The 25,790-nt window shown below is 43.0% G+C and overlaps 2 protein-coding genes across 2 annotated transcripts; both read left to right on the forward strand.

The window, feature by feature from the left end:
* The first annotated feature begins 855 nt into the window (after nucleotides 1-855).
* On the forward strand, nucleotides 856-8,317 carry LOC112951591 (coagulation factor X-like). Its single transcript, XM_026044290.1, has 5 exons — nucleotides 856-959; nucleotides 2,728-2,859; nucleotides 4,545-4,720; nucleotides 6,010-6,127; nucleotides 7,336-8,317. Exons 1-5 carry the CDS (start codon nucleotides 884-886, stop codon nucleotides 7,881-7,883), a joined length of 1,050 nt encoding a protein of 349 aa, XP_025900075.1. The 5' UTR covers nucleotides 856-883; the 3' UTR covers nucleotides 7,884-8,317.
* A 7,333-nt stretch (nucleotides 8,318-15,650) lies between these two features.
* Nucleotides 15,651-25,646, forward strand: PROZ (protein Z, vitamin K dependent plasma glycoprotein). Its single transcript, XM_026044283.1, has 8 exons — nucleotides 15,651-15,720; nucleotides 17,484-17,647; nucleotides 18,449-18,473; nucleotides 20,858-20,971; nucleotides 22,936-23,067; nucleotides 24,127-24,212; nucleotides 24,348-24,471; nucleotides 25,058-25,646. Exons 1-8 carry the CDS (start codon nucleotides 15,651-15,653, stop codon nucleotides 25,561-25,563), a joined length of 1,221 nt encoding a protein of 406 aa, XP_025900068.1. The 3' UTR covers nucleotides 25,564-25,646.
* Nucleotides 25,647-25,790: the final 144 nt, after the last annotated feature.

A 25,790-nucleotide genomic window follows, 5' to 3' on the forward strand; every position in this document is an offset into this window, starting at 1 on the left:
TGTCTCCTGCACACAGGACCTCAAAGCACAGCAATGCCCATGAACTACTGTATTCAGTAAGAACACAGGTCAACCAAAGACACACAGTAAGAAAGAGCCAACCAAAATAAGGTGGGAAAAAAAAAAAAAAAAAAGCATGCATTTACAGAGGTACTGGCTGCCCTGGTGCATGGGACAAAGACAGGAGTGGCTATTTCCAGAGGCCTATACAGGACACCTGATCATCAAATCAAAGACTTGAAGTCAAAGACACTGAAGTCAAAGTCAGCGCTTTACACAAGAACATTTCAATGAACTTTAGTTAAACACTTCAGTCTCAGTTCACAGTTCTGTAGAATAAATGGCACCAAAATCCTATGTGATACCTGCTGGCATTAATACAGAAAAAAAAAAAAAAAAAAAAAAAAAAAAGTTGTCTCTTTTTTTTCTTCTTCTGATGAGCTCTGCACTTTACTTGCTCCCTAAGGCACTACCAGGGTTGGAAGGCAGTCTGCCTGCAGTATACACACCGATTACAGCAAATGAGGTGCCCTGAGCTAGTTTTCACATCTAAACCTCTTTTCTCCTTCTGTCCAACTTGCATCAGGCACAAAAGTAGCTTTGGTCTCCTTGGGACATGGCCAAGAGCCATAGACTGTATTCCCAGTCCTTAGGGGCTTTGCTCAGAATTAAGGCACCTGCAAGCCATGAGGGTGGCACTGCTGTAACATGGTGGCCTTTCTTTTTTTAACATTGTCCTACACTGTCATTAAATGTGGATTTTGCTCTTAGAAGTTGTATTTTCTCATAAACTACTGACCTTTGTACTGTAATGTTTGTCGTTTTGCAGCTGCCCCAGAGCCATGTAGAGAAAAAGGTGAGACTCKCTCAATGAGCTCAGAGGATGGCAATGGCAAGTCACTGTGGGATGGTGTGGCTTCTTCTCAGTGTCCTTCTTTTCCTTCAGACGGAGCAGACAGGTACAATCTTTGCTTTAACTTGGCTTTGTGCAGCTCTGTCTAAACCCCACAGGTAATTATTTGCAATTATTTGCAATTATTTGCAATTATTTGCAATTATTTGCAATTATTTGCGCTTTGTGGGGCAGGGTGAGGTCACTGAAAACTAGTAGCTTTTCTTTTTCACTCACACTGCTCTTGTTCGCCTGCTCTGGTATCCTTACCTGAGTCACTAGGGGAATAACACAGAACTAGACCAATTCTGCCAGCGTAAAACACTGGTTTCATATGTCAATACAGAGTACTGTCAAACCGACAGCACTAATGACATGCCATTCTTCATGTACTCGAGAGGGGCGTTTAACTAAATAATCCCTACTGTCAAYGTCAGTTCATCAGCTACTGGGTTGCAAAAGAACCCTAGGGCATTTAATAGTGTAGAGAGGAACTAGAATTCTACTTCATTGCCCAATGTGTTTGTGTAAGTCTCAAAGCAAATGAGATGCCCCCTCTCAAGAAAGTGTCTCACCTGTGCTTTGGAGGTAGAGGCTTAAATGCTGCTCTACAGAATATTGTATGGAATCACAAGGCAAACATGATGTATGCATTGTTCTTTTTGCTATGTATTTTGCTATAGGAGTCATTCAGAGATGACAGAGGAATGGTAGGACACAGCTGAACAGCTAAATCGTTCAAGTGACAAGAGTTCATAATAAGAGGGAAAATTTCACTTCCCAAAGATTAGATGGGAAATAACTAGCAGGACCCGGGCTACCCTGAAGGTTCTCAGGATCTTTGAAGAACATTTTCTTTTTGATACAAAGTTGTAGGAAAGCAACCTGAAGTGGCTTTGACTCTAACTAACAGGTTGGGATTGATTGTGGATATAAAGACGGAAGGTTGCTTTAATAAGAAAGACTATAAAATGACGAAGTTCATGGAGGAAGTAAATAAAAATAACAAGAGAATAAAAGAATAAGAGAATAAACAAGAGAGTACTTTCAAAAGAAAAAAAAATACAGTTATGATTCCAGAGGAAAGAAGTTTAAGGAAGTCCAGAAGATTTCGGCTATTTCTAAACAAAAAATACTATAGGGTTTAGGTTGCATGTCCAAGCTATTCCAGTACTGAGGAATAAGAGAAGGAATTATATGAAGAAGTCACTCTGGTTAAAATCATGAGTATCTTCACAGTCTGGCTTTCGGAAGGAAGTATAGAAAAAATAAAATTGGATCAAATTACAGAGGAGTATGAAATAGAGAGCATGCAGGCATAATAAAAGTAAGGCTAAGGCATAAAAGAAGATATGAAAGTCAAGCTCTAATTTAAGAATAAGGATATTGGAAGAGGTACCAAGAACAATGTTAGTCTGTTCCCAATTGGAGATAAAATCTTTCATCACTAATTAGTTTGTGTGGCACAACAAGGAGAAAAGAACCTGCTGAGTTGGGCTAGAAGGGAACAAATCATATCAAACCCTCTAAGTTTTGCTTGTAAAGACCGTATAAAAGGTTGAGAGACTGCAAAAGATGCAGTCGATGTCAGATCTCTGTAGTCAGCAAGACTTTCAACAGTTTCATATGATATTGTAGCAGATAACAATCATGTTCTTGTGAAAAAAGATTAATAAGATTATTCTTCTTATTAAGGCTTTGGACAGGAATTGTGGAGAATTTTACAGAGATGGGGTTTTTGACCAAAGCTTGCAAGCTAAGTTTTATGAGATGCTTGTGCTTTTATGAAGCCAGCAATATTTTGTAACTTGCCTRTAAATTTGTCTCCTTTGCAGCCATACCAAATGCATGCAAGATCAACAACGGCAACTGTGAACAATTCTGCAAAGCTGACCATGATGGAGTGGTATGTTCCTGTGCTTATGGCTATGCTCTGGGCAGTGACAACAAAACCTGTGTTCCTGTAGGTAGGTATGAAGCCACATTTGAAGCTCCTTTTATGGGAAAGATCTTCACTATATTTGGGAATGCTGGTCATTCCCAAAAGTGATGTCACTGCATAAGGAATAAAACTAACTATTCAGACCTTTCGCATTGTTTGCTTGAAATGTTATCAAGAAAGAGAAGAAGGTCTTAACTAAAGGTCATAATTTCAGCAATGTCAAATTGAGCAACCGAGAGCAATGTGCAGTGGCAAAATTAGCACACAAAAATGTACTCTGCAAATCAATATGTTTTCAGAGCCAACAGCAGAACTCAAGTTCTATCCATTATGAAGCCACATTATAAACTAATGGCTTGCCACATTATAAACAAGTGGGCTGAGATTTCCCTTCTCTGGTAGTTTGAAGCAGGCCTTTCATCTATCAACAGATTTTGTTAGAAAGAAATGGGTTGGGTTTCTCACTGGTGAAAACTGGTTTGCATTCAAAATCTCCATAATGTGCTTAACACTCAGAGATCAAGAAACTTCACCCATTCCAAGATACAGTCCAGAAGGACTTTTTAAAATTTCAGAGCTGCTGATGTAATTTGTTCGTATTTATATACCACTTGTTTTCCTTCAAATATAACCTGTCCATTTTAAAAGAATGAAACCTACTTTTCCACTTTCTTTTAGAAGCTACTTCTCTACTGATAACATATAGTAACATAATAAGAGAAAGAGTATAGATATTAAATTTACACCTTAGCAATTTTTACCTGCATTAAGAGAAAGTGTACCTCAAAAATATTAATTTTAATCTGTTATTCTGTCAGCCTGTTGTTATTTCTTGTAATGTCCTTTGTAAACAATAACGAAATGTTGACATGTATCCTATACTTCCTAACACAGAATATTTTATTCAATTTCTCAATTACAAAGTTTTTACTAATAGCATATACATGAAAATAACAATGCTAATAATGGAAGATGCTTAATTTTTAAATACTTAGAAAACTTTGTCTTCAACTCAACCCACAGGCAAATTTTATAGCTAAAATGATATTGTCATTTTTTAACTATTCTGGTCCTCCTCTCTTGTATCTGCCAAGATGTTGTTACTGTCTTTAAAATGCTTGCAGAAATTATCCTGATAAGGACACTCATACAACTGATTAGACTGCAAAAGGCTGCCATCCAGGAATTTCCACTGAACTCTTAAGTGAGTTTTCTCTCATTTTCATGAAGAGTTGCTTTCTTGAAGATGATCTGTTTCCATATAAACCATTTCCCCCTACAATTGGTAACCACTGGAAACATCAAAAGGCCACTTTTGATTTCTGTATTTCTTGTATTAAGAAACACAGCTCAAAAAAGATGCACCTAAAAAAGTTAGATTTTCTTKTCTGAGGATGAAACTCTGTTATGCTTAGGACTCTGTCAGGCAGACTATGATGGATAATCTCAGGGTATTGTTGTAAACCAGCTTCAGCAACAGCTCTCTGCCCTTCCATTCTGCTGGAGATTGCTGCCACTTGCAAGGTCCTTGGCCTGTTGTCTGAGGAATAGCACAGGCATCATCCAGCGATTCTGAGCTGAAGTGAAAGCCTGGTAACAGCTGTTAAATGTCCACAGCTCTTTGCTCAGGATTATGGAGAGGAATAGGTGTTTTAAAGGTACAATATTGCCCTGGCATCAAGTATTAACATTTTGCTCTTGCCTTYACAGTCAAGTTCCCTTGTGGTAAAATTCAGAGTAGTCATGAAGCCAGCCCAGAAGACATCACAGGAACCATGGCAAGTCTAGAAGCTCATCCTGAGCATGAGGAAAGTGCTGAGACCTTGAGCAATCACACTGAGGCTATAGGGGAAGGTGGCAATTTACCTACTGCGTGTCCATGGCAAGTAAGTTTCCCTGAATCCAAGAGAATCCAAGATGTTAAATACCTGGCCCTGTTCACCMAGAACTACAATCATTTCTTCTTCATCGTTCACTGACCGGAATATACCTCTCTCTACCTTCYTCATACCCTATCAACACAACTGCCTGCTTGGGCTGGGTGCTAATGTGGACCTGTCTCAGAGCAAGCATTTGATASATGCAAAAGGTCACATAAAGTAGTGTTGCAGATATAGACTTTTTGGTCCCTGTTGCCATGAAGACCTAGCTTGATTTAATGATGTTTTCTGGCTCCTCCAAGAAGGATTTATCTAATAAACCAAAGTTCCCTGGAATTGGTTGTTTTAGTTATGCACAAAAGAGATACCACTGCACAGCAAACCTGCTTTGACTCAGAAGCTAATTCAAAACTGGTTCGACTCAGTGTTCATACATAGCATGGTGACTGATGGGACACCTRTGTCCTGATAAAGGAAACTGTCAGGGCATTTGTGAAGCGTAATGTGTTTTGGGGCATGTGGTCACCACTGTAGTCATGCTGAGAGTGACACCAATGCAGAAAGAGGATGGGGCATAAAGTCTGGATGGTACTGGGAGAAAGAGTATGTGTGCCAGGGTAAGCTGGTGTCAACCTTTTGAGTGATCATTCCCCTCTCTTGAGTCCTGCATTTCTGCTACACAGACACATATCTTGTGTTCAATAAAGATACGCTCTGCTTTATCACCAAGCGAGTGTTGAACAGGGTAGGCTGGGATCAAAGTGGAATAGCAGGTAGTAGATGTAAGGCCATGTTTCCCAAAAAGAAACCGTCCCTACCAGGCACTCAGCTATTCAGGTTGCCACATAGCAGTATCAAAAGAATAGCTGGAGTTCCTATTAAGACCAAGACAGAAGCAAAACAACAACAACAACAACAACAACAACAACAACAACAACAACAACAACAACAACAACAACAAAAACCAAACAAGAATAGTGCTCTAACAATATTAGCTGATTTTGTTTTAAAAATAACAACAGCAAAAAGCAGTTAGAAGAAAAAATATCTGAATGCATAAGCTTTATTTTGAGCCAAAAAAGGAGTCTGTCTTGATAGGTTTCCCACTGCAATGGRAGTGGAAGTTAAACACTTGAGTTTAACTCGTCCTGACTCTGAATTAAGGATGTTTCTGACACACAATACATGTGAAAATTTCTACTCTAAGAAACTTGCTTGCATCTGAGCCAGGTGTTAGGGTTCATGTTTATCTATCTTTTTTTTGTACTTCAGGAGTTTTTCCCATTTCTTTGCAGGCTGTTCTACTACATGAGGATGATAGCTTGCTTTGTGGGGGAACGATTCTGAATGAGTATTTTATACTTACTGCAGCTCATTGTGCTAAGCAGCCTGGAGAGATTGTCGTTCTTGTTGGTAAGTCTTTTGTTCCTTTATTAGAAAAACATATGCTTCAAAGAAACTGTCCTCTGTTCTGGCCTCAATATGCAAGACACTGCACTCCCCTAGGTGTATCTTTCCCTTCCCTTCCCTTCCCTTCCCTTCCCTTCTTCCCTTCCCTTCCCTTCCCTTCCCTTCCCTTCCCTTCCCTTCCCTTCCCTTCCCTTCCCTTCCCTTCCCTTCCCTTCCCTTCCCTTCCCTTCCCTTCCCTTCCCTTCCCTTCCCTTCCCTTCCCTTCCCTTCCCCTTCTTATTTCTTGTTACAGGTCACCACTGCCTTTTCTTGTTCCTTAATTAGTAATGGAAAGCATGAACTTCCAACATGGATTGTTTATTTCAGCATGGCTTTTTCCAGTTTAGCTTCTGTGTGATGCAAGCCAGGTTTAAATCAGGAAAGTATACTGGCAAGTAAAGTTGAGCTGGTTTAGTTTAATTGGTCTAACATTACAAATGTGTGCAACTTTCTATGTTAGCAAAACCTTGAAGAACTCCAAAAGCAGCATTCAGGTTCATATAACAAATATTTTGACATGTTGATGTTAGTCAGAGGTGGTTCCATATGTGAAACCTCAAATTAAATATTTAATGTTGTAATTTATCACAAAGTATCACAAGTCTTAGGCACCTAAAATTCATGTTCCAAGTCATAAAAATTGCAGTCAGTGTACAACAGTAAATCAAAGAATACCTTGTCCAGATTCCAATTGCTTTCCCATTTAATTCTCAAAGAATAATTTCAAAGACTTGAATACAAGTTGAGGAAAACTAAATATGTATTTTACATGCAATTTAGAATGCTAAAGTTTAAAAAGAAAATGAATGCATACATGTTTGACTCAACAAAGAGGCGATATCCTGCTCTTTTGTGCTGGAGTTTTTGGTTTTATGTCATGAGAGTGCCCCTGGGGACGTTGTGATGGAGCCCAGAGGTTCTTACGCTAGTTCTCACTGAGCACATCATCCTGACTCTGAACACCATGCCTGTTTGGCACTTTCATGTCATCTAAACCTATTCAAAATGAGTATAAAATACTATAGCATCAGGATACAGCCCTGATCTATCTCACTAGTGCAGTACAAACACCTACACAAAGTAAAGGGGACTTTGGTACTTTCTTGTATTGAGATGATGTTTAGACTTGCTGACATTGTCATATTATTGATGCTTTTAATAATCTGACGCAGGGGACGTGGACACAAAAAAACAAGAACAAAGCGAAGCAAGGCACACAGTGGAGAAAATAATCATACATGACGCATTTGATTTCGAAACTTATGAGAGTGACATAGCTCTTATCAAATTAAAGGAACGTATAAAATTCTCTGAGTACGTTAYCCCAGCATGCCTTCCAGAGGAGGACTTTGCTACTCAAGTTCTGATGAAACAACCATACGGAATTATTAGTGGCTTTGGAAGGCTCTCTCCTCATCAACAGCTGGTCAGAAGAATGAAAGTGTTTCAAATCCCTTATGTAGACATGGATACGTGCAAGCCTGCCATTCGGAGTTTGGTCACAGAAAACATGTTCTGTGCTGGTTATAATAAAGATGGAAGAGATGCCTGCAGCGGAGACGGAGGAGGCCCCCATGTAACCCAATACAACGGCACGTATTTTGTTACTGGCATCATTAGCTGGGGCGAAGGCTGTGGAACACCAGGAAAGTATGGAATATACACCAACTTGTCAAAGTTTCTGCCCTGGGTAAGAAGCATCTTGGACCAAAATTCTTAATTCCTTGACATTTAATCAACTGCATTGTTTTAACCAGCAGATCTGATCTCTAAATAATGTCCTCTTTTTCATAAACCTGCTAAAATTCTGTTAAGAGAAGCCATTTATTCTTTCATGAGTTAATGCCTGGTTTTCAGAAAGTGTGCTTAGACCTCAAAATAGAACTACTACTTTTGGACAATACTGTAACGTCTTCCAGAAAGATGGTTCAGGAACTCCATCTTCTCTTGTTGTAGTTATTCAAGTCTGTCTATAGAAGACTTCGATTATGCTGATAAGCCCTCTCCTTTTCCAAACAAAGTTGAAATTAAATCAATATATATCTGTCAGTAGTTGCTTTATAGAGCTGGTTTATAAGTCAGACTAGGGCAATAACAAATTAGGACAGTATCAGAGTAGCAAAGTACTTCTAAAACCTCATGATAAACCATGTGATTTTCTAGATGTATATTTAGGCATCCAGAAAAAGCKAGAAAATGTAGACAGTACTGATATATCTTTTATGATTCCAAATAACTGACTGTGTCACACAAGCGTTTTATTAGCTTCTGTTAATTGTCCTGTAAAACCTTGCTTGAAGTCATCAAAATTGCTCATATCCGTTGCTCATATTTTCTTGCTTTCCGTCTGAGATACTTTCTTCACCATCATTATTCACTTCATGATTTGGCAGTAATAAAATGAATGGAGTGCACACGCCACATGAATTATGTGTCATCATTTATATAAAGTGCTCTTCACAGCTGAAGAGTTCTAAAATATATGGAGATAAATTGTCTTTCAAAACTGAAAAAAAATGCCTGGCTTTTTTAACCACCTGAGCCTGATATGCTCTGCCGCCTCTTTCAGTGTTGAGAGGAGAAAGCCCTGTTTTTCAGCCACCTCAGTGTACTTAAAAATCATGAAATAGACATTTTAATGTTTGAGTCTTTACAGAGATAGAAAGTACTCTGTGGTGTTCTTTAGAAAGTGTGTCAGTGCATATTCTAAACAAGAGGGGAAAGAGGTGTTATAGCACTCATTATGCTGTAATATAATTTATAACACCTCCTGCACTAATTATGCTACAGTATATTCTATATTTTTCTYATTCCCTGGCTTCACACTATCCAGTTTACGGATGTGGGAATCACCATTCTTGCATGTTTGTTTGTTTTAATGGATTATGCTGATAAATTTGAAAGAAATAGTGTGATTAAACTTGTCCTGAGATTAACACTTCCTTATTTCCATACCAAAAACTCAGAAAAAAATCACTCTGGATTCTGTTGCATTTGTATGAGGACTGTATGATTATTATTTTTCCCCTTTCCCTGACAATAGCTCCCTATTATCCTATYCTCAAACTCAGAAATGTTAGATTAACCCCCTCCTGGAGTTCRAGGAGGAACTACAGCTAYGCAGGYGATAGAATTCAGTCACTAATGTGARAGTCCCAAGAGGTTAAAGCTCAGCCTCTTTGCATAYTTGGAAATTTTGCAAATAGCTGCATATTTGACTTCCTAATGTTCCTGTTTCAAAGGCTTTACTCTGGCCTGACTTCCAATAAGACCTCAATTAAAATGGGGTTATAATTCAGCCCTAAACTATCTACTGAGATATGAACGTGATACGTGGGGCTCCTGGTCACATTCATACATTTTCCAATGACTGTGAAGAGGACATCGCACATGACTTTCCCTGCTGAGCAGTTCCCTTGTTRCTGACCATCTTTCCTCCCATCCAGTCCTGAATCACCAGTTGTCCAGACTCTGCAGCAATCCTGACTTACTCGTAATCCATTCCAAAAGGCAAAGAAACCTACAATGAGCTTAGACTACAGGTCGTTGTGCATCCCGTGGAATCGGTAACTAGAGCTTTTCCTTTATATGCTGATCTGTTGTGGCTGCAGACCTGAAACACCTTCCTCATCCTGCTCAAGTGCTCAGTATCAGGTAAAAACAAACTCAGTCAAGATGTATATCAAGGCACACATCACATTGCCTGTACTCTTTCTAAGTTCTATGTAAGTCCTCACAGAGAGGACAGAGAGKATAAAGTTGTAACTCACACCATCCYGGAAGGTTTACTTTGAAAGATGGATAACTTTGTGCCATCATTTTTCAGTGTGCATGGATTTTTTTTTTCCTGTCATGAATACAGAAGTCCAATTTCAAATGCAACCTAGAGGTGTACAATTGCAGATACCACAAAGTTCCTGTCTTCTGTAGTTTAGGAGTCAGGGATATGGCAAGAATGATATCAGCCACCCAGATCAGCCTGTCTCGAACAGGGCTGATCAAAGCCTTTGGGCTGTTGCTGTTGAGGTTGGGACAGGGCTCTCTTCTGCTGTCCCTGTTGTAAAGGGAATGGTCTGCTGGTCCAGAAACACCTTAAATCGCAATACCTGCAGTCAGCATGGACTCCTGCCCATGACGGGGCAGGATTGGGGGTGATAGTCTAGCAGAAAGAGCAACAGGCAGGGAAGCCTGAGGAGCAAGGGTGTGAGCACAGGAGTAAAACTTTGTAAAGCTCTTGGCCAAACTCAGTGAAGTATTTCAGATACCACGGTAAGAGGCCTAAACCTCTGTATTAGCAAACTCTCAAAATCAGATTTATTTAAGTGGCTTTTGAAAGGACAAATTCCTACTATTACACAGAYGTTTTATTTCAGAAGGTAAGTAATCTGGTAAGTCCCAGATTGGAAGAAAGGAAGCTCAAAGCACTTTCTTATTTCCACATTGACCACTTCTGACTGCCAGGAAATTCTATCTMCCAGGAATTTGCCTGAAAAAAAGTGTGTATAACTTTGTCTGCGGACCATCCTCAAGCAATCTTTTCCTGAGGTACAGGTTAGGTCAAAGGCAGATCTTATCAAAGAAAAAGGAAGAAAAATCATACAAGCCTCATTCAAAAGGCAAAAACAACATAGTGAGTTTTCTGAGTTTTCTCATAAGGGAACTTACTGAACTTCCTCATTTAGCACAGAAGCGCCTAACAGATATGATGTTCCCTGTGCATATGCACTTTCATCTATGGCTGCTTGGTGTTCACTTTCATGGGCTGAAATTTTGAAAGGAGAAGGAAGTTCAGATGAAAGAACGGTAAGGGAAAGAAACATGAAGGTAAAAGTAAAGGAAGAATTTATTTTAATGACTGAAATATTAACAATTATGGGGTTTAGCAACTGGTGCACAGACATACAAGATGTGGAAGCTTGCATCTACCTAGATGTCAGAGTAGTTCCAAGATGTTTTTCCTTGCCAGTCACAAGCTCTCAGGAGGTTTACACAACCTCATGGCAGGGTTTTTGTCCTCAAATTAAAACCTTGCTGTGGGTACAGAAGTCATTGCAGAAAATCAAACCTCCCCAGGCCACATTTCTCCATCCAGCCCTATTCTCTCAGGAATTCCTGCAATCCATATCCTAACCAAAGAAGCAGTTTTGACACTCTTCCAAAATGACTGCAGTTCCTCCAGCTTTTAGAAATGGCCATACCCTTTGGATGTGGCAAGAATTATTTTTTTTCATGCAGATGGTGAGCAGAACTGGCTGATGACTTTCCAGACGTTTAACTGAATTATAACCCCCTTTAACTCCACTGAGCATTAACTCTTTGTGGGGTAGGTGCTTCCGTTCTGCTGGCAGCTCACAGTTGTGTAGCTTCTGCATACACTGAGACCTGCTTTTAAACATGCTTGCAGATAGGTACTTTGGCACGTAAATGAGAGCAAATGTCATGCATTACTAGCTCTTGAGCAAGACTATGCGTGATCACACTCACCTGTTTTGGACTGACTGGTGACTAGACTGGACCGCATCCATTCACATTTAGTTGCTCTTCAGCAGGTGCTTGTAAGTGATAGCTTCTTTAACTCAAAAAAAAAAAAAAAAAAAAACAGCTCTCCTTTGCCAATCTCCTGCTTTCATTTCCCCTTTGTAATAGCTACACAATGTATTTGTATAAGAAATGATCTTCTTAAATACATTCTGACACAGATGCATACAAATCAGCCCTCAGACAGATGAAGTCCTGAGTGAGGACACAGTAAAACTTAGTTCTGACACCTAAATCTCTTTGGAGCTGGTAGCAATTGCTGTGATGCAGCTGCAGGGGCTGCAGGGCTCTTGCCTCTGGGGAAGGAGATGTGAAGACAGCAACACTATAAGCATGAGTTTGTCATACAGGACACCTCACATCATTTTTTAGCATCATGTGTAGCAGTCAGTGGYAAATTTGGGCAGTGAGTGAAAAAACCCTCAATGCAATCATCTCAGCAAGTGAGCTCACAGCAGATGGGTTTGAAAGGGCTGCTGCTATAGCCTTGTTGCCAGTGACTCGAGTTTTTCTGAGTTTCCGGAATAGCACAAGAAGGGCTCATTGTGAAAATGGCATACTAAGCATATAGAAATTCATAAATATATGAAGCTAACTGAAACTGTGATCTGAAACTGATGAAAATTGTGATCAGTACCTCTTGTCTTGGAGATACTCCTCTCGTCGGTGTCAGAGGTRCAATTCCCCTGCTACAGACCAAGCATGGCATGTTGTGGACTCAAAGCTGCATCTTTTCCACTGCCTTAAACTTCATACCCCTTCTGCAGGCTGATCCCACTCTGCTTCTCTTCTCCATCCTGTTTTTCCTCCTTGCCACAGCCCCAACSCACTTCTCCCACCACTCTCTGGCCTCCTTCTTCCCACTCTCTTCTTAGGCTCCTGTGTTTTCCTGCTCCATTACTCCGATAGGATTCAAGCATTCCCTTCTTACAGCCATACACTCCCCTGGCTGCTCTTCTCCCATCCCCTCACAACCGTTCCCCTCATCCTTCACACGACACCAAATTATACATCTCTAAACATGCTGAAGAAATCTCATCTCTCCATTTTCTTCTGTCCCAACATGAAACACTTTTAGGCCCAGTGTGAGGCATTCAGGACAGGAGATGGGACATGGCAGAAGATGACAGCTCAGGAGTCTGGTCCTCATGGAGTTTTCTTTTAGAGGGGTGGTCCCATTCCCCATATCTCCTCCTCCCAGCCTCAAGGCAGCAAACAGTCATGGGTTTTTCGTATTTCCTGGTCCCTAGATGCCAGAGCAGCCTGTGGAAAGGGGMTGATGGCTGCAAAGCTTTCACAGAGAAGAAAAGAGGCTGTATTGCAGGTGTGCGAGGCAGAGGAGGAAGCACATGCCAGGAACTACGTCTGTACCTTCTGCTACAGGGAGGCTGTGTGGCATGTGCCCTTCACTGTGAAGCAGGTTTGATCTGCTCTCCAAGAAATACATCTAACCACAGCATTTGTGTGTGTACCTGCAAGAGGAATTTCTCCCTCCGCTACGCACCATAAGCCCAGAAATCGGATATTGAGATTTGCTCAGAGGAAGGGATGACTTCTGGAAAATAATCACTGTCCCCTCTTGTGGACACATTTCCCGAAAGTGGATGGCAGTGGCCGTTGCTCGGAAGAGCTCCCCCGTGGCCTGCCCTCTGCCAAGCGACGAGTGACAGGTAGCGCGGGGCCACCGCATGACGTGAGTGACATCGGCCTGTCCCTGTCACCACCTCATCACAGCAAGCGCAGCTCTTCTTTGGCAAACCTTCTTCCCTTGGCTTGCTGCACGTACCTGTGTCACTCACTCTGCTTCCTGAATATTTGGCATTTCCATTCCAAGGAGCCGCAGACGCGCTTTTAYGGTCCTTTTTCAGAGAGGTCGTGGTCACCACCATTAGGAGGGACCCCAAGGCAGCCACAGGCTCTGAGGCACTTCTCAGAATCCCAGTGTGCACGAGATCATTTAAAAGTAAAGAATTCTGTGCATTTTGCCTCCTTCTTTAAGCAAGAGGCAATGTGTAACCAGGTTTACAGGAAATAGGTCTGTGGGACACTTGATTGAAACACATCTCCATGTGCTCACTATGGTACTTGAAGGAATGGAAGAGATTCCCATCACTCTTTACTAAAAAAACATGTGAGGGTAGGATTGCTTTTTTAAAATCCTGCCTTTATGCAATTTTCCATAGTACTATAGAAATTTAAAAGCAGGGCCTGTTGCAATAATATCAGCGTCAAAAAGTCAGGGCCATACGTGAGTGAGTACACTGTGACCCATCCCGAGGGCATAGCAGTTCGGCCAGGAATATTTGGTAAAAAAAAGTAAAAAACAAACAAAGAGCAAGAAAGTATTAACATGTTAACTAAACTTTGGAGAGAACACAGTCTCTAAAGCTCTGTGTTGCTATTATTAACCTGACCTGAATAATTAGCTTATACCTAAAAATACTCCTTAATTGGCAGAAGCTTGTAAAATGTAAACAGCTCACTAAAAAAAAAAAAAAAAAGTTTTTTTACAGATGCATGTTTTTGTGCCAGTTTCTGCAAAGTCCTGGGGCAATGCTGACATCAAGTGGTGCCATGTCTTCCAYCTCAGTGTGCAGAAGGGAGCCTGGCTCACTGTACTGCATATACATCAGGTGATAGTCATCATTGCAGGAAGGCAGAGATATAAGGGAGGCATAAACACCAGCCATGAAGAGAATATGGCTATAAGCTGGCATGAAAAATGTGGAAAAGCATTGCCGCAGCCCAATGCCAAGAAAATTGCCGTAAACTTCATGGCCTCAGGGGGATGATGGGGAGCATGGATAGGGAGCTCATGTGCTRAGAAAAGCCTGACTCGTAGTGAACCGAAGAGGGTGGGAAGCTATGTTAATTAGTTCTCAGAAATATTAGGGAGAAACAATGATGTAAGGTTAGAAATTGGTTGCCAATAAAATTAGTCTTGCTGTTAGAAGGGCTGAAGTTAAAAAGTTGGAGTATACTTCTGGAAYAACATCCCCATGGAGAGTGCATGGGAAAAGCCATACATAAATGAAAAACGTAACAGATGAAAAGCCAAAGAGATTTTTTAAAAGCACTTTTTTCCTTACAGTATTTTTTGTTCTGACTGTGTAAATCATTTCCTTCTCTTCTTGGGAGCCTTCCCGGGGTGGTGCCTGACCCCCTTGCTGCAATGTCCTGCCTGGGCAACACAAGCGTGCTGCTGATCCAGGTTCAGTGGGGACCTGGCTTTTCCTGTAATCTGCTTTCATCTGTCTTCTTGTCTTATGCCTTGCTGGATGGCCAGCTGATGGTCAGAGCAGCAGAGGAAATCCTTCTTTTAGTTTCTTATCTAGATCCCCTTTGGCAGACTATATACAGGGATGCCACTGAGATCCTCAGGCTCTGGAAGAATTTCCCATCCTCTCCTTCGTGGCACACATAAAGAGAAAGAATGCCAGAGCCACTAAAATACAGCTTTACAAGGGAAATTTAGCGGAAATTTACAGGGTCACTTCATTGAAGCCCAACAGGCAGTAGGATTTGACCAGTGTAGCTAACCTGCAAAGACAGCAGAATTTCCCTTACTGTCTTGGTAAATGTCTTATGGGGATATAAACCAGTCACACCATAAAATTCTTCCCTGCAGTTACCACCAAGCTCATGCCTGTGCTTCATTATGATACAAAAGAAGAGTCATGGGGCTTCACCTCTCCCCATTTTGGGTTGCACTGAGGGGCCCAGGCATGGGAGGAATATTCYTCTCATGGTGCAAAGTGACACTGTTGCATCACCAAACGGGTATTTTTAAGGTGCTCGCGTGTTGACCCTGAGGACAGGCTTTGCCCTTGGAGGTTTTGTTGTCTCACGAGCAGCTGGACTTTAAACGTCAACATTTCCCACGTCGCCGCTTGGAAGCGGCGCTGCAGGGAGGCAGGCGGGCGAGCGGCCGTAAGTCTCAGACAAGGCAATGGCAAGGGGCTTGGGGACACTCTTGGGCCTCCTCTCTGTCCTCCCTTTCCTGCAGGCAGAGCAGACAGGTATGGCCTTTGCTTTGTTGCAGCTTTCATTTTGCTTTGCGCTCCCACTCTCCTGAAACACGTGAGTAACTGTGTACCTTCTATCAGGCTCAGTTTCTGCAGCACAGGGCAGCCTTGCTGAAAAACTTCTGCTCCTTATTTTKWWTWMMWTTYYYYTTTTTTTTTTTCATGTACTCGAGTAAAAATTAGAGTAGGTTATGGAGCAATAACATTTTGAAATGCCATGATCTACATAAGGATGATATTTTATCTATACTTACCATTCCTAAAAAGTGCCCCRGATACTAAAYATATATATATCACAGAATCACAGAATTACATATATATGGTTTCATATTTCTAATTACTGATGAAATAAAMAGTCTTATTAAAGAGGCTGAGAAGCTTTTTGTAGTTTGCAGAAGTACACATTTCTGTGTTAATCTTCCATGATTTGTCAAAAATGAGGCTATAAATGAGAAAAGGAGAAAAAGAAAGTGATCACTTAGAAAAGAAAAAATGATCCTACCAAGAAAAGTGCACTGCCAGTATATACTAATGTATAACATGAATATCCTGCACAACACTGAAATTGTATGTGGTTTCAGAATACATTTCCTGTTACTACTGTCATGTTTTCTATTTGTAGTATAGCTGATTAACACAACTRTTGTGCCCAGCAGTTCTAGGACTCAAATTGCTGTATGGAAAAAAACAAAACAAAACAAAACTGAAACAGTCTCTGCCCCATTGGGTTTTCATACTAAGTATAGGAGAAGTGACAAATACAGACTGACACAGAGGGCTGCCTAAGGGTTAATGCCATAGACAATGGGTTACAGCTCAGCATCCTGCTGCCAAGCAATATTTGTCCTGGGTATCATTGCTGATATCTCTAACATCTCTCTTTTCTTTGATTTTTCCTCTGCAAAGGTTATGATATCCTCCCCATAAGGCATGGTATATGATATAGCACTCATAGCTTTYGTGGGCATTACTGAGAAGTACTTTTATTTGTTTTCCATAGCGGATATCTGACTGAGATATGTCATGTTCCTCAGCAGAAAATGCCCATGAAATCAGGCTGAAAATTGCTGATTTTATCAGAAATGTATAGTGACAATTTTCACTTCTGCTCAAGATTCTGGGAGTCCCCTGGAGTCTTACATAACCGTCTCTGCCTTTCCAGTGGTATATCTCCTTCCCCTGGTCACGTCCAAAGATGTTTTATAGTTAAAACAGCAGTGGGAGGGGCTGCTGCAGGCAGATTCAAGAGCTTTTTGCATGTACAAGGAATTCTGCAGAAAAGCTCAGCAATGAATTACAGCTGAGTACTTTCATTTTTGTGCAAGCTCAGAGCGCTGGCCAAAGACCAGGGTCCCCTTGTACTTGGTGCTGCATAAACCTAGGGGAAAAATAAATAATGGCATGACTCAGTAACTTGTTGTTTTGGCCCTGCTGGGATCAGAGAGCCATGAAGCCTACCACAGAACAGTGACAAGGGGACAGGACATCACATGTTGAGGTATGATGAAAAGAAGAAAAGAAGAAAAGAAGAAAAAAAAAAAGGCAACAACCCCCTGGCTTCTCAGTCTAGTTTGGGCTGGGAAATTAGAGCTCTTTCTGTATATATATTTAACACTGCTGCAACACTGAATTAGCCAAAAGATTTCTATTCATGATTAATATGTCTGCTTACTAAAATCTTTTCTTTGAAAAAGTGAATGTAGATGGGAAAATTAATATAAGTACTTATATTAGCATTGTGTCATGCAATATTTCAGTGTTTATATCTGGTGACGATGCAAACAAAGTTATCAAGAGGCACAGGAGAGCCAATTCCCTGCTTTTGGAGGAGGTCCTTCAGGGCAGCTTGGAAAGAGAGTGCCTGGAGGAAAGATGCACACATGAAGAAGCAAGGGAAGTGTTTGAAAATGATGATATGCTTGTAAGTACAACAGCCCCTCTGAAATGCATGGCAAGATGCTGGGCTCTTAGCAGGAATCTTGCCAGAGATTGTTTTTGCAAGGAAAGTTGAAGGTCAGAGGGATGGAGGGRTGTGTGGAGGGAAGAGTTTATGACCACTTTAAATCACTGCAGCTCATTCAGGGCTATCAGTTGCCACCAGCAGYGTGGGCCAAGCAATTTCTGGGGGACAAGCAAGAGAGTAAAACGATGAAGGAGGAGCCCTTAGCCGTGAGTGGGGATGCCCATCACTGTCCGCATCCTGCCACATCTATTTTATCCTTTTGTAGTACCTGCCTTTCTGGCAGTTCACCCCAAAATGGACCATTGCACACACACGCGCACACCACATCCACACACACACACATGGGAATGTTCTCCCAAGCGTTCATTGTTCTAAAAGGTTGTGAGGTCAAAAAGTATTGTGATCTATTCCCTGGACACGGCTAAACGCCCTCCAGCTTCCTCTTGTGGGGGGCCAAGCAATGCTGGGGTCACTTCCCAGGCCAGACAGATCATTGCTGGCCAGTGTTTCCAGGAAACCATATTGCTGAAGGGGTTGGCTGTTTCTCTTTTGCCTATAAAGTGCRTTTTTCTCCTTAATAACTGCTCAGCAAACAATAAAAGGAGCAGGAATCCAAATCCCTCCCACTGTGTAGCTGAGCAAATGTTGAACTGAAGTATGCACCCTCTGACATAATATTTTTKTTTTACCAAAATATTTATGGAAGAATATGTTATTTAACAATTGAAATATGTTTTCTCTTTTTTTTTTTTATTTCAGAAAATGTTTTGGGATGCCTATTATGGTAAGCTGGCCCTCTTGATTTCTCCTTCTTAATGTTGTCGAGCTGTAAGCATCTTGACTTGGTCTGTTGCAAGCCTAGTACTTAAATCTGAGTGAGATAGATGGGTTCTAAAAGCTCCTGAGCTTCCTATGGGCTCCTAGGGTCATGTCTTGACAGCCCCCAAAGCAAGAGATCGAGATCAACCTGTAAAGAAAACTGAGGTAACTGGATGCCTCCTGAGCACTGAGTCTGGGCAACAACTTATGGTTACTGGGCTTGCTCCTCTCTGCATGTTGCATCCTGAATGCTTCTCTTTTCTTAAACTGATTTTTWAAATATTTTGTAACTAGTTTAGACAAGAAGTGATAAAAACAGCATTTAGCAATAATTTTTTAAACAAACCCATTGTTTTCATCCTGTTTTCCAAGGCCACATTTTTCTAGACCCCCCAAACACATCATCCATTTTTTTTCCATCCATATTCCAGGATTCACAGTGCAAATCTGTGCTGCAAATAAAAGCATGGCTGGAGAGAAAGATTGAGCATCAGCACTGCCACTTGCTGGCTCACGTTTTGGCTCGACTTTGTGTTAATCCAACTTGCTCTGTTTAAATCAAAGCTGACACAGCATAGCATAGGTGCTAAGTTTACCTTTTTTCCAGTCTTACGGTATCTCATATGATCCCAGAAATTTCCAAGGCCTCCTTACCAGTGTTTCAGGATGTGTTTCAGAGGCTTGAAACACAAAACTTGCTGGAGGCTGTGGATCCCATCCTTTCCTAGCTCCAGCTTCCCAGCTGCTGCTGCTGGAATTTTTCATGCCTCAAAGCTGCCTCCTCAAGGGCACTGATGAGCCCCTCCATCCCAGCCCAAAGCTCTCCTGGTGGACACACACTGCTGGGATATGGTGGGGCCTCGCTGCACCTGTGCTGGAGGTGGTAACTGCTTCAAGCCAGTTATTTTAGCACAGCTAAAGCTAAAAAATGCACATGCATTAGCCCAAGCTGACTTTTTTTCCCGACTATCAGACAGAGTTTTCATCTTTCTGTCCCTGACGCTAGTTACGCTGACTAGAATTAACCTTTCAGATGAAGACTTAGAATTTTAGAAAGGTTGGAGTTCATGTCCCAAGCTAGGCTTTTCTGGCTTGCTCCCAGACAACTAGTGCCACGATAAGCTGCTGTTATTTGGAGAACATTTCCAAACTACTCTGGAGTCTTTCCAGTTGCCCGCTTAAAGGGAACCTTGAAGCTCTGCCTGTAGTTCATCTGCACTAGGAAATCCTCTGGCTTGCAATTTCATATTATTCGTACAGGTGTGTAAAAGACCAATCTCCTCCTAGTTTTGGGAGGAACACAGGTTCACTATGTTCGCTAGATAATTCTGATGCCAGGTTTTTGCCCAGTATATTTAAATCTACCACGTAACACTTGAAATACTGATCTCATATTATGTTCTTGAAGAGTAAATGCATGAAGCGTTTAGTCAGCACTAGGCTCCAGCTCCATCCTTGAAGAGGAACTGAAAAGGGTTCTTTGAACTTTTGGCATGTGCCACCAGTGCTATTAGCTTGACAGGAAAAATCTGTAGCAGGGTTAGGTTGTTTTTTTATATATTTGAAATACTGAAGAATTCAAGATCTGGTAATTACATTAATTTAGTGGAAATGCATGTTCAGAATATCAAGATAATGAGGAGRGAGATAACTAAACAAAAATGTAGTGTCGCTCAGGACTTTTCTGACAGAAAATTAAGGTTCCAGCTACATTTTTTTTTTCCTGCAGAGAATGATTATAGTTTTTGAATAATGAAGACATTCTTGTTGGGAATCAGCTCCCAGAAGACTCCCCTTTCCAGACAGGCTTGGAAGAGGGGCTGTCTGCAATCGGTTGCTCCATGTCCCAAAACTCCTGAATGGGCCGGGCTCCAGGCTGCATTGCACAGAGCTGAAAACAGTCATTGCTAGACTGAAAGATCATTTCTGTGATCATTTTGTATTCTGCTTGTTTTCTGGGAATTAATATCATCTAATACAATGACCATTTCAGACTCCGGCTGCAACAGATTGGGCAGTTGAGGCAGGAAGAGAAGGGGCCCGCACGTGTCCGATGGGTCCCAGAAGCAGCGCAGAATCCCTCAGAACCACCTCTGGCCTCCGTGCACTTCCCTGCTTCCCTGCTAAGCATTGCCAGAGCATATTTGAAAGCGGGGATTCTGGCAAAAATTGCCTACAAGGCAAAATTCAGTGAAATGCAACATTTCCTTCCTAACTGTTTTCTTCCGTTTTGGCAACACTTCTCCAAATGCTTTTTTTTTTCCCATGCTGGGAAGAGCGCTGTGTAATTGATACAAGTGGGGGTCACTGCTGCCAGTAACTCCCCGCTCTCCTGTGGTGTTTCCCTAGAGGGCAAGAGGTGCTCCTCAAACCCATGCCAGCACAACGGCGTGTGCGAGGACAACATCCGCAGCTACACGTGTACCTGCGTCGACGGCTACGAAGGGGAGAACTGCGCCTTCGGTAAGGCACCTCCTCCCACGAGGCGCTCATCTCCTCCTGGTGTGGGGGACACGCTGGGAACCGTGCTCATCTAGTGAAACCAGCTACTGGCTTTAGGATAAAATATGCAGTTCTTGGCAGAGGTGATGTGTGCTACTTGCCTTGAATGCCCTTCGGCAAGTCTGCCATGGTTTTCAGTATTCTGAGGTTGCCTTGACTTTMTCCATTCACCCTCCCTCTTTTCAGGGCATAGAAAGCAAAGTCAGCTCCAAAGCCCACCAGAAAACAAGACCGCTGAGCCTCCTTGGCTGCTCGTCCTTAAAGATGGGTAGAACTCCAAAGATGTGCTAGTTACCTCCACCCTGTGGCCCTGGGGTGCTAAATGGCATCAAGACCCCAAACTCCCCTCCTGATGGGACTTCTTAGTCATGTAGCTGCCTCCAATATTACATGGACCTTCAAAGCTCTCTCTCTCAGGACAGAAGGGCACAAGGATGTGCTAAATCATAAAGAAGATTCTAGTCTAAAGATGGTATAATCATATCTGATTGCGTTCTAATTCTCAGTCTGAATACAGTAAAAAATATCTTTATTGGGTAGTTACTGCTCAAACTACTGCTTATAATCCTTTGCCTATGAAAAAAATAACCTCTTGCTTCTCTAGTAATTTTTGAGCCTGTAGCTTCCTATTAACGACACTGAAGTCCCTTGTAATATTTACATATGCTAAACCACAACTCATAAATTTACCTCATTCTATGCCTAATGGTTATTACATATTATTTCTTGTATTATCTAGTACTAACTGCTATGCTTAAACCTATTAGAAGTATGAAAACTAAATAAGAGAGCTACTACATAAACAAACAAACAAACAAACAAACAAGAGTTCTCTACAACCCTTTAAGGCAGGGGCTGCAAAACACCCACCCCAAAGCTGCAGCCCTCTTTTTCCTTTAGTCATCCTTTGCGCTGGAATTAATTTTTTTTTTTCATTCTCACTCTACTCAGAAAACAGACACCAAAATTTTGCCAGAGAAAGCAAAYGGTGAAACAACAAACCATTCCAAGGGGAAGCACAAAACAAAACAGACGCGTTCTGGCACCTCCAACACGCCGGGCCAGCTCCTAGGCTTTCGCATCCACCCGGATGCGCTTTCCAGCTCTTACCTCAGTATTCCTGCCTGCCTGGGGCTCCCCGGGGTGGTGGCCGCCCTGGCTGCTCCCAGGCAGCGTCCCCGTCTGCACGGGGTGCGACAGGACGGGCGCGGAGCAGCTCCGTGGGCACCGCTGAGGGAGGCACCCTCGGACCAGTGCTGGGAACCAGATCCRCGCAGCAGGAGTCTGAGGGAGCCTCCCAAAGCCATTTTTTTTGCTACTTCTCCATCCATGGGCCAAACACACCACGCCACAGCTTGGGGCTGAAGTTTGATTGTTGTGCAGCTATGGAATGCTGAAAGCGACTGTGTTTTGAAGGGCGTTGTTCAGCTATGTTTAATAATGGCAGCTGTTACTTTTAATTTTCTTGGCATATGTATGAGAAATAAGAGCTGTGAATTTGCTTTCACTGAGAAGCAGGGAGCTTTAGCTTCCCCCCTCCCTAAGCAATACTTGCCTTCTTAAAACATGCCGGTTCTGCCCCCAAATGAAGGTACCTGGTGCTTTGTGCTCAAAGGTGCACAAAGGAAGTCCCTGGCATCTTCCAACAGGGAAGGCCTCGTTGACCCTCAACTACTACTGTTCTCCAAAACCCAGAGATGCAGAGATGCTGGTGTGGGGAGAAATTGCAAAGCCGCAGCTCTCTCCCATTGCTGCCTGACAAGAGAAGGAACAAGGTGGTGGGCAGCATCACCACAAGGCAAAGAGCATCACCCCAAGCCACCCCTTAGCAGGGCGAGAAGCGTTAGGCACTTAGCAAAGAGGACTCGAGCTATGCAARAGACCTGCAGCTGACCTGTTGCCGACGCTCTGCTTGTTCTGTTCAGCTAAAAACGAATGTCGGCACGAAGCAAAAGAAGGATGTCACCATTTCTGCTACCCYGGAACGACATCCTACCACTGCTCCTGTGCTGATGGTTACAAGCTCGGCGAGGATAAGAAGCAGTGCATTGCGTTAGGTAGGTGGGGGCACAAGGTGTGGAGGGCGCCCGCTCCGTGCATGGCTGAGTGGGGAATAAAATGGAAATCCGGTTGCAGTTGAGCCTCCTGAGAGACTCAAGTTACAAGAACCTCATTGACCTTCTAGATTTGGCAGAAAAAAAAARTGAAAACTAAGGGCCACCAGCCAGTGGCCAAGTACCTGAGCAGCAGTGAAAGCGTAATATTTGATCTGAACACCTAGATGTGGGTCTGCAGAAGGCACTTGCATCATCTTACCAGGCCAGGGCAGGTTTTCCATCCTACTTCCACTTTCCATAAGGAGTAATTCCCCTGAAGACTCATTGTCTGTTTGGGAATGAAACCTCATTCCCAAYTGATTCAGATAAATGAAGGGCACTATTTACTGCTCTGTTAATTAAAGTGAGAGTTGTTTTCTTTTTTTCCCAGAYCATACTAACCCCTTTTGCAAAACAGGTCTGCTGTAAACACATGGTAACACGCTTAGGCCTTGCCTGTATGAGCAAAATAAGGGCCACACAACATGAGAGAAGCTGTAGAGCAGCAGTCCCAGTGAAGAAGATCCCCTGTCTGCACTAGATGTGTGTTTCAGGTGGGTTGTACAAACTAGATTAGCTCTAGTTTGCTCTGGTGGACTAAATCCCTGTTAAGAGAGAAAGCGCATTCAGGGTTGTCCTAGAGGAGGAACAGCATTTAGAAGGGGATCTYGTATTTATCTGCCCTGATCCCCCTTTCTGTTCACCTTGTGGTATGGTCCAGGGTCACAAAAACCTGATTCTTTTCAGTTAAGCTAGGCCAGAAGATGTGTACAGACACAGCAAATCTGSTCACCCCGAGCCTAACACCCTGCCCCAAACCAGGCTGCACCATCACCAACCTATTACACCACAGGAGCCAGGCAAACTCTTCTGGTTTTCCACAGCCAAGAAATCCTGCTTCCTCTTTCCTAGTGCAAAAATTCAAGCCCAGAGCCAGCGTGGAAGCAATGAAATACCTGCAGACAGCGATTGTCTCGAAATGATACAACATGAATTTTCACTTTTTTCTTCTTTTGCTAGATGAGTGTGCATGTGGCACAGTGCAAGACACTAATAGTGTGACAAGTGAAACCAGGAGGAAACGGGACAAGGGCTTTCCTTGGCAGGTATTTCTGGCATTTCATGAAACCTATCAGTCAGCCTCATGCAAGCAGAGTTGTTCACTGTTGTCTTTTTTTGGTTTGCTTTTCCTCCTTCTCTTTTCTCTTTCTTCTTTTTTGTTCCCTCTTTCCTCCTCTGAGGTGCTGCTGCTTAATTCAGAAGGGAAGGGCTTCTGCGGAGGAGTGCTACTGAAAAGGAACTTTGTGTTGACAACAGCAGAGTGTGCCCTTCTGCACAGCAATTTTGAAATCAGGATTGGTGCTGGTAGGTGACCATACCTTTTTTATTATTACTTTTTTMCTTTTTTCCCCAGCACGCTTAAGTAATGGCAAGCTAATTTGAAAAGTAGCTTATTAAAAATTCTATTGTATAAAAATATTATAAGAAAAGCTTCKTGTTTAAGCATCTCAGTTGAGTATCTTGAATGAGAAGCAGAGGTGTCTTCAACAAGCCAAGAGAGACAAGCACCTCTAGAGGTCAACGCAGAACTGCAACGGGACAACACTGTAATGGCCTAGAAGTAGGCAAAAACAGCTCAATTGAGAGGTGTTCCCTTTTCCAAGGAGAAAATGATAATATTTCACACCAGAATTCCCTGCCACCCTTGGTTACTTGTACCTCCACTCTGAAACTATGTATGCCCCCCAATTTACATTTACTCTAGTTTATTGTTTTGAGGGTATTTGTTGTTGTTGAAAAACAAACACCATGTAGTTTCTCAGTTGAACACGCTTCCCAGAATAAACCAGCRGTTGCTGCTGCATGCAGTCTTCAAGGTTTCGGCTACATCCCTCCTGAGTGATGCCCCATAACTAACAAGAGGCATCACGAGCCTGTTACTGCCCCACAGGGCACAACGGGACAGCAGGAGCAGAGAGCAGCGCGCGGGTGAGCGCCATCCACGTGCACATGCGCTACGACGCCGACACGGGCGACAACGACGTGGCCTTACTCCGRCTCCGAGCTCCCGTCGAGTGCAGCACCCACCAGCGGCCCGTGTGCGTCCCCGAGCGGGACTTTGCGGAGCACGTCCTGATTCCCCACGTGGTGGGGACCGTCAGCGGCTGGAAAAGGGCCGGCGGGGGAGGCGAGGAGCTGCGGGTCTCCTATGTCCCCGCTGAGGATTGCCAGCGGGCGCTCAACGGCAGCCTCACGACCCGGCAGTTCTGCGGGCGCCGGCGGGAGGCCGCGGCCGGGCGCCTGGCTGGGGGCGGCTTCGTCGCCGCCGAGTACAAGGGCACCTGGTTTCTCACGGGGATCTTGGGCTCCCGGCCGCCGGGAAACGGCGACTCGGAGACCTTCGTGTTCACCAACACCGCCAGGTACGYGGTGTGGTTTAAGCAAAAAATGAAGTAAGACACAAACGCAACCAACTCTCCAGCACCAAACTCCTCCCGCTGCCTGCGAGGAATCACAGAATCCCAGAAKGGTTGAGGTTGGAAGGGACCTCTAGAGATCATCTAGTCCAACCCCCCTGCTCCAGCAGGGACACCCAGAGCACAGGGCAGCATCCAGGTGGGTTTGGAGACCTCCAGAGAAGGAGACTCCACAGCCTCCCTGGGCAGCCTGTGCCAGGGCTCTGC

This window comes from Nothoprocta perdicaria, unplaced genomic scaffold (genome assembly GCF_003342845.1).
Source record: "Nothoprocta perdicaria isolate Ctin4 unplaced genomic scaffold, notPer1 scaffold_358, whole genome shotgun sequence".
In the NCBI taxonomy this organism is placed as follows: domain Eukaryota; kingdom Metazoa; phylum Chordata; class Aves; order Tinamiformes; family Tinamidae; genus Nothoprocta; species Nothoprocta perdicaria.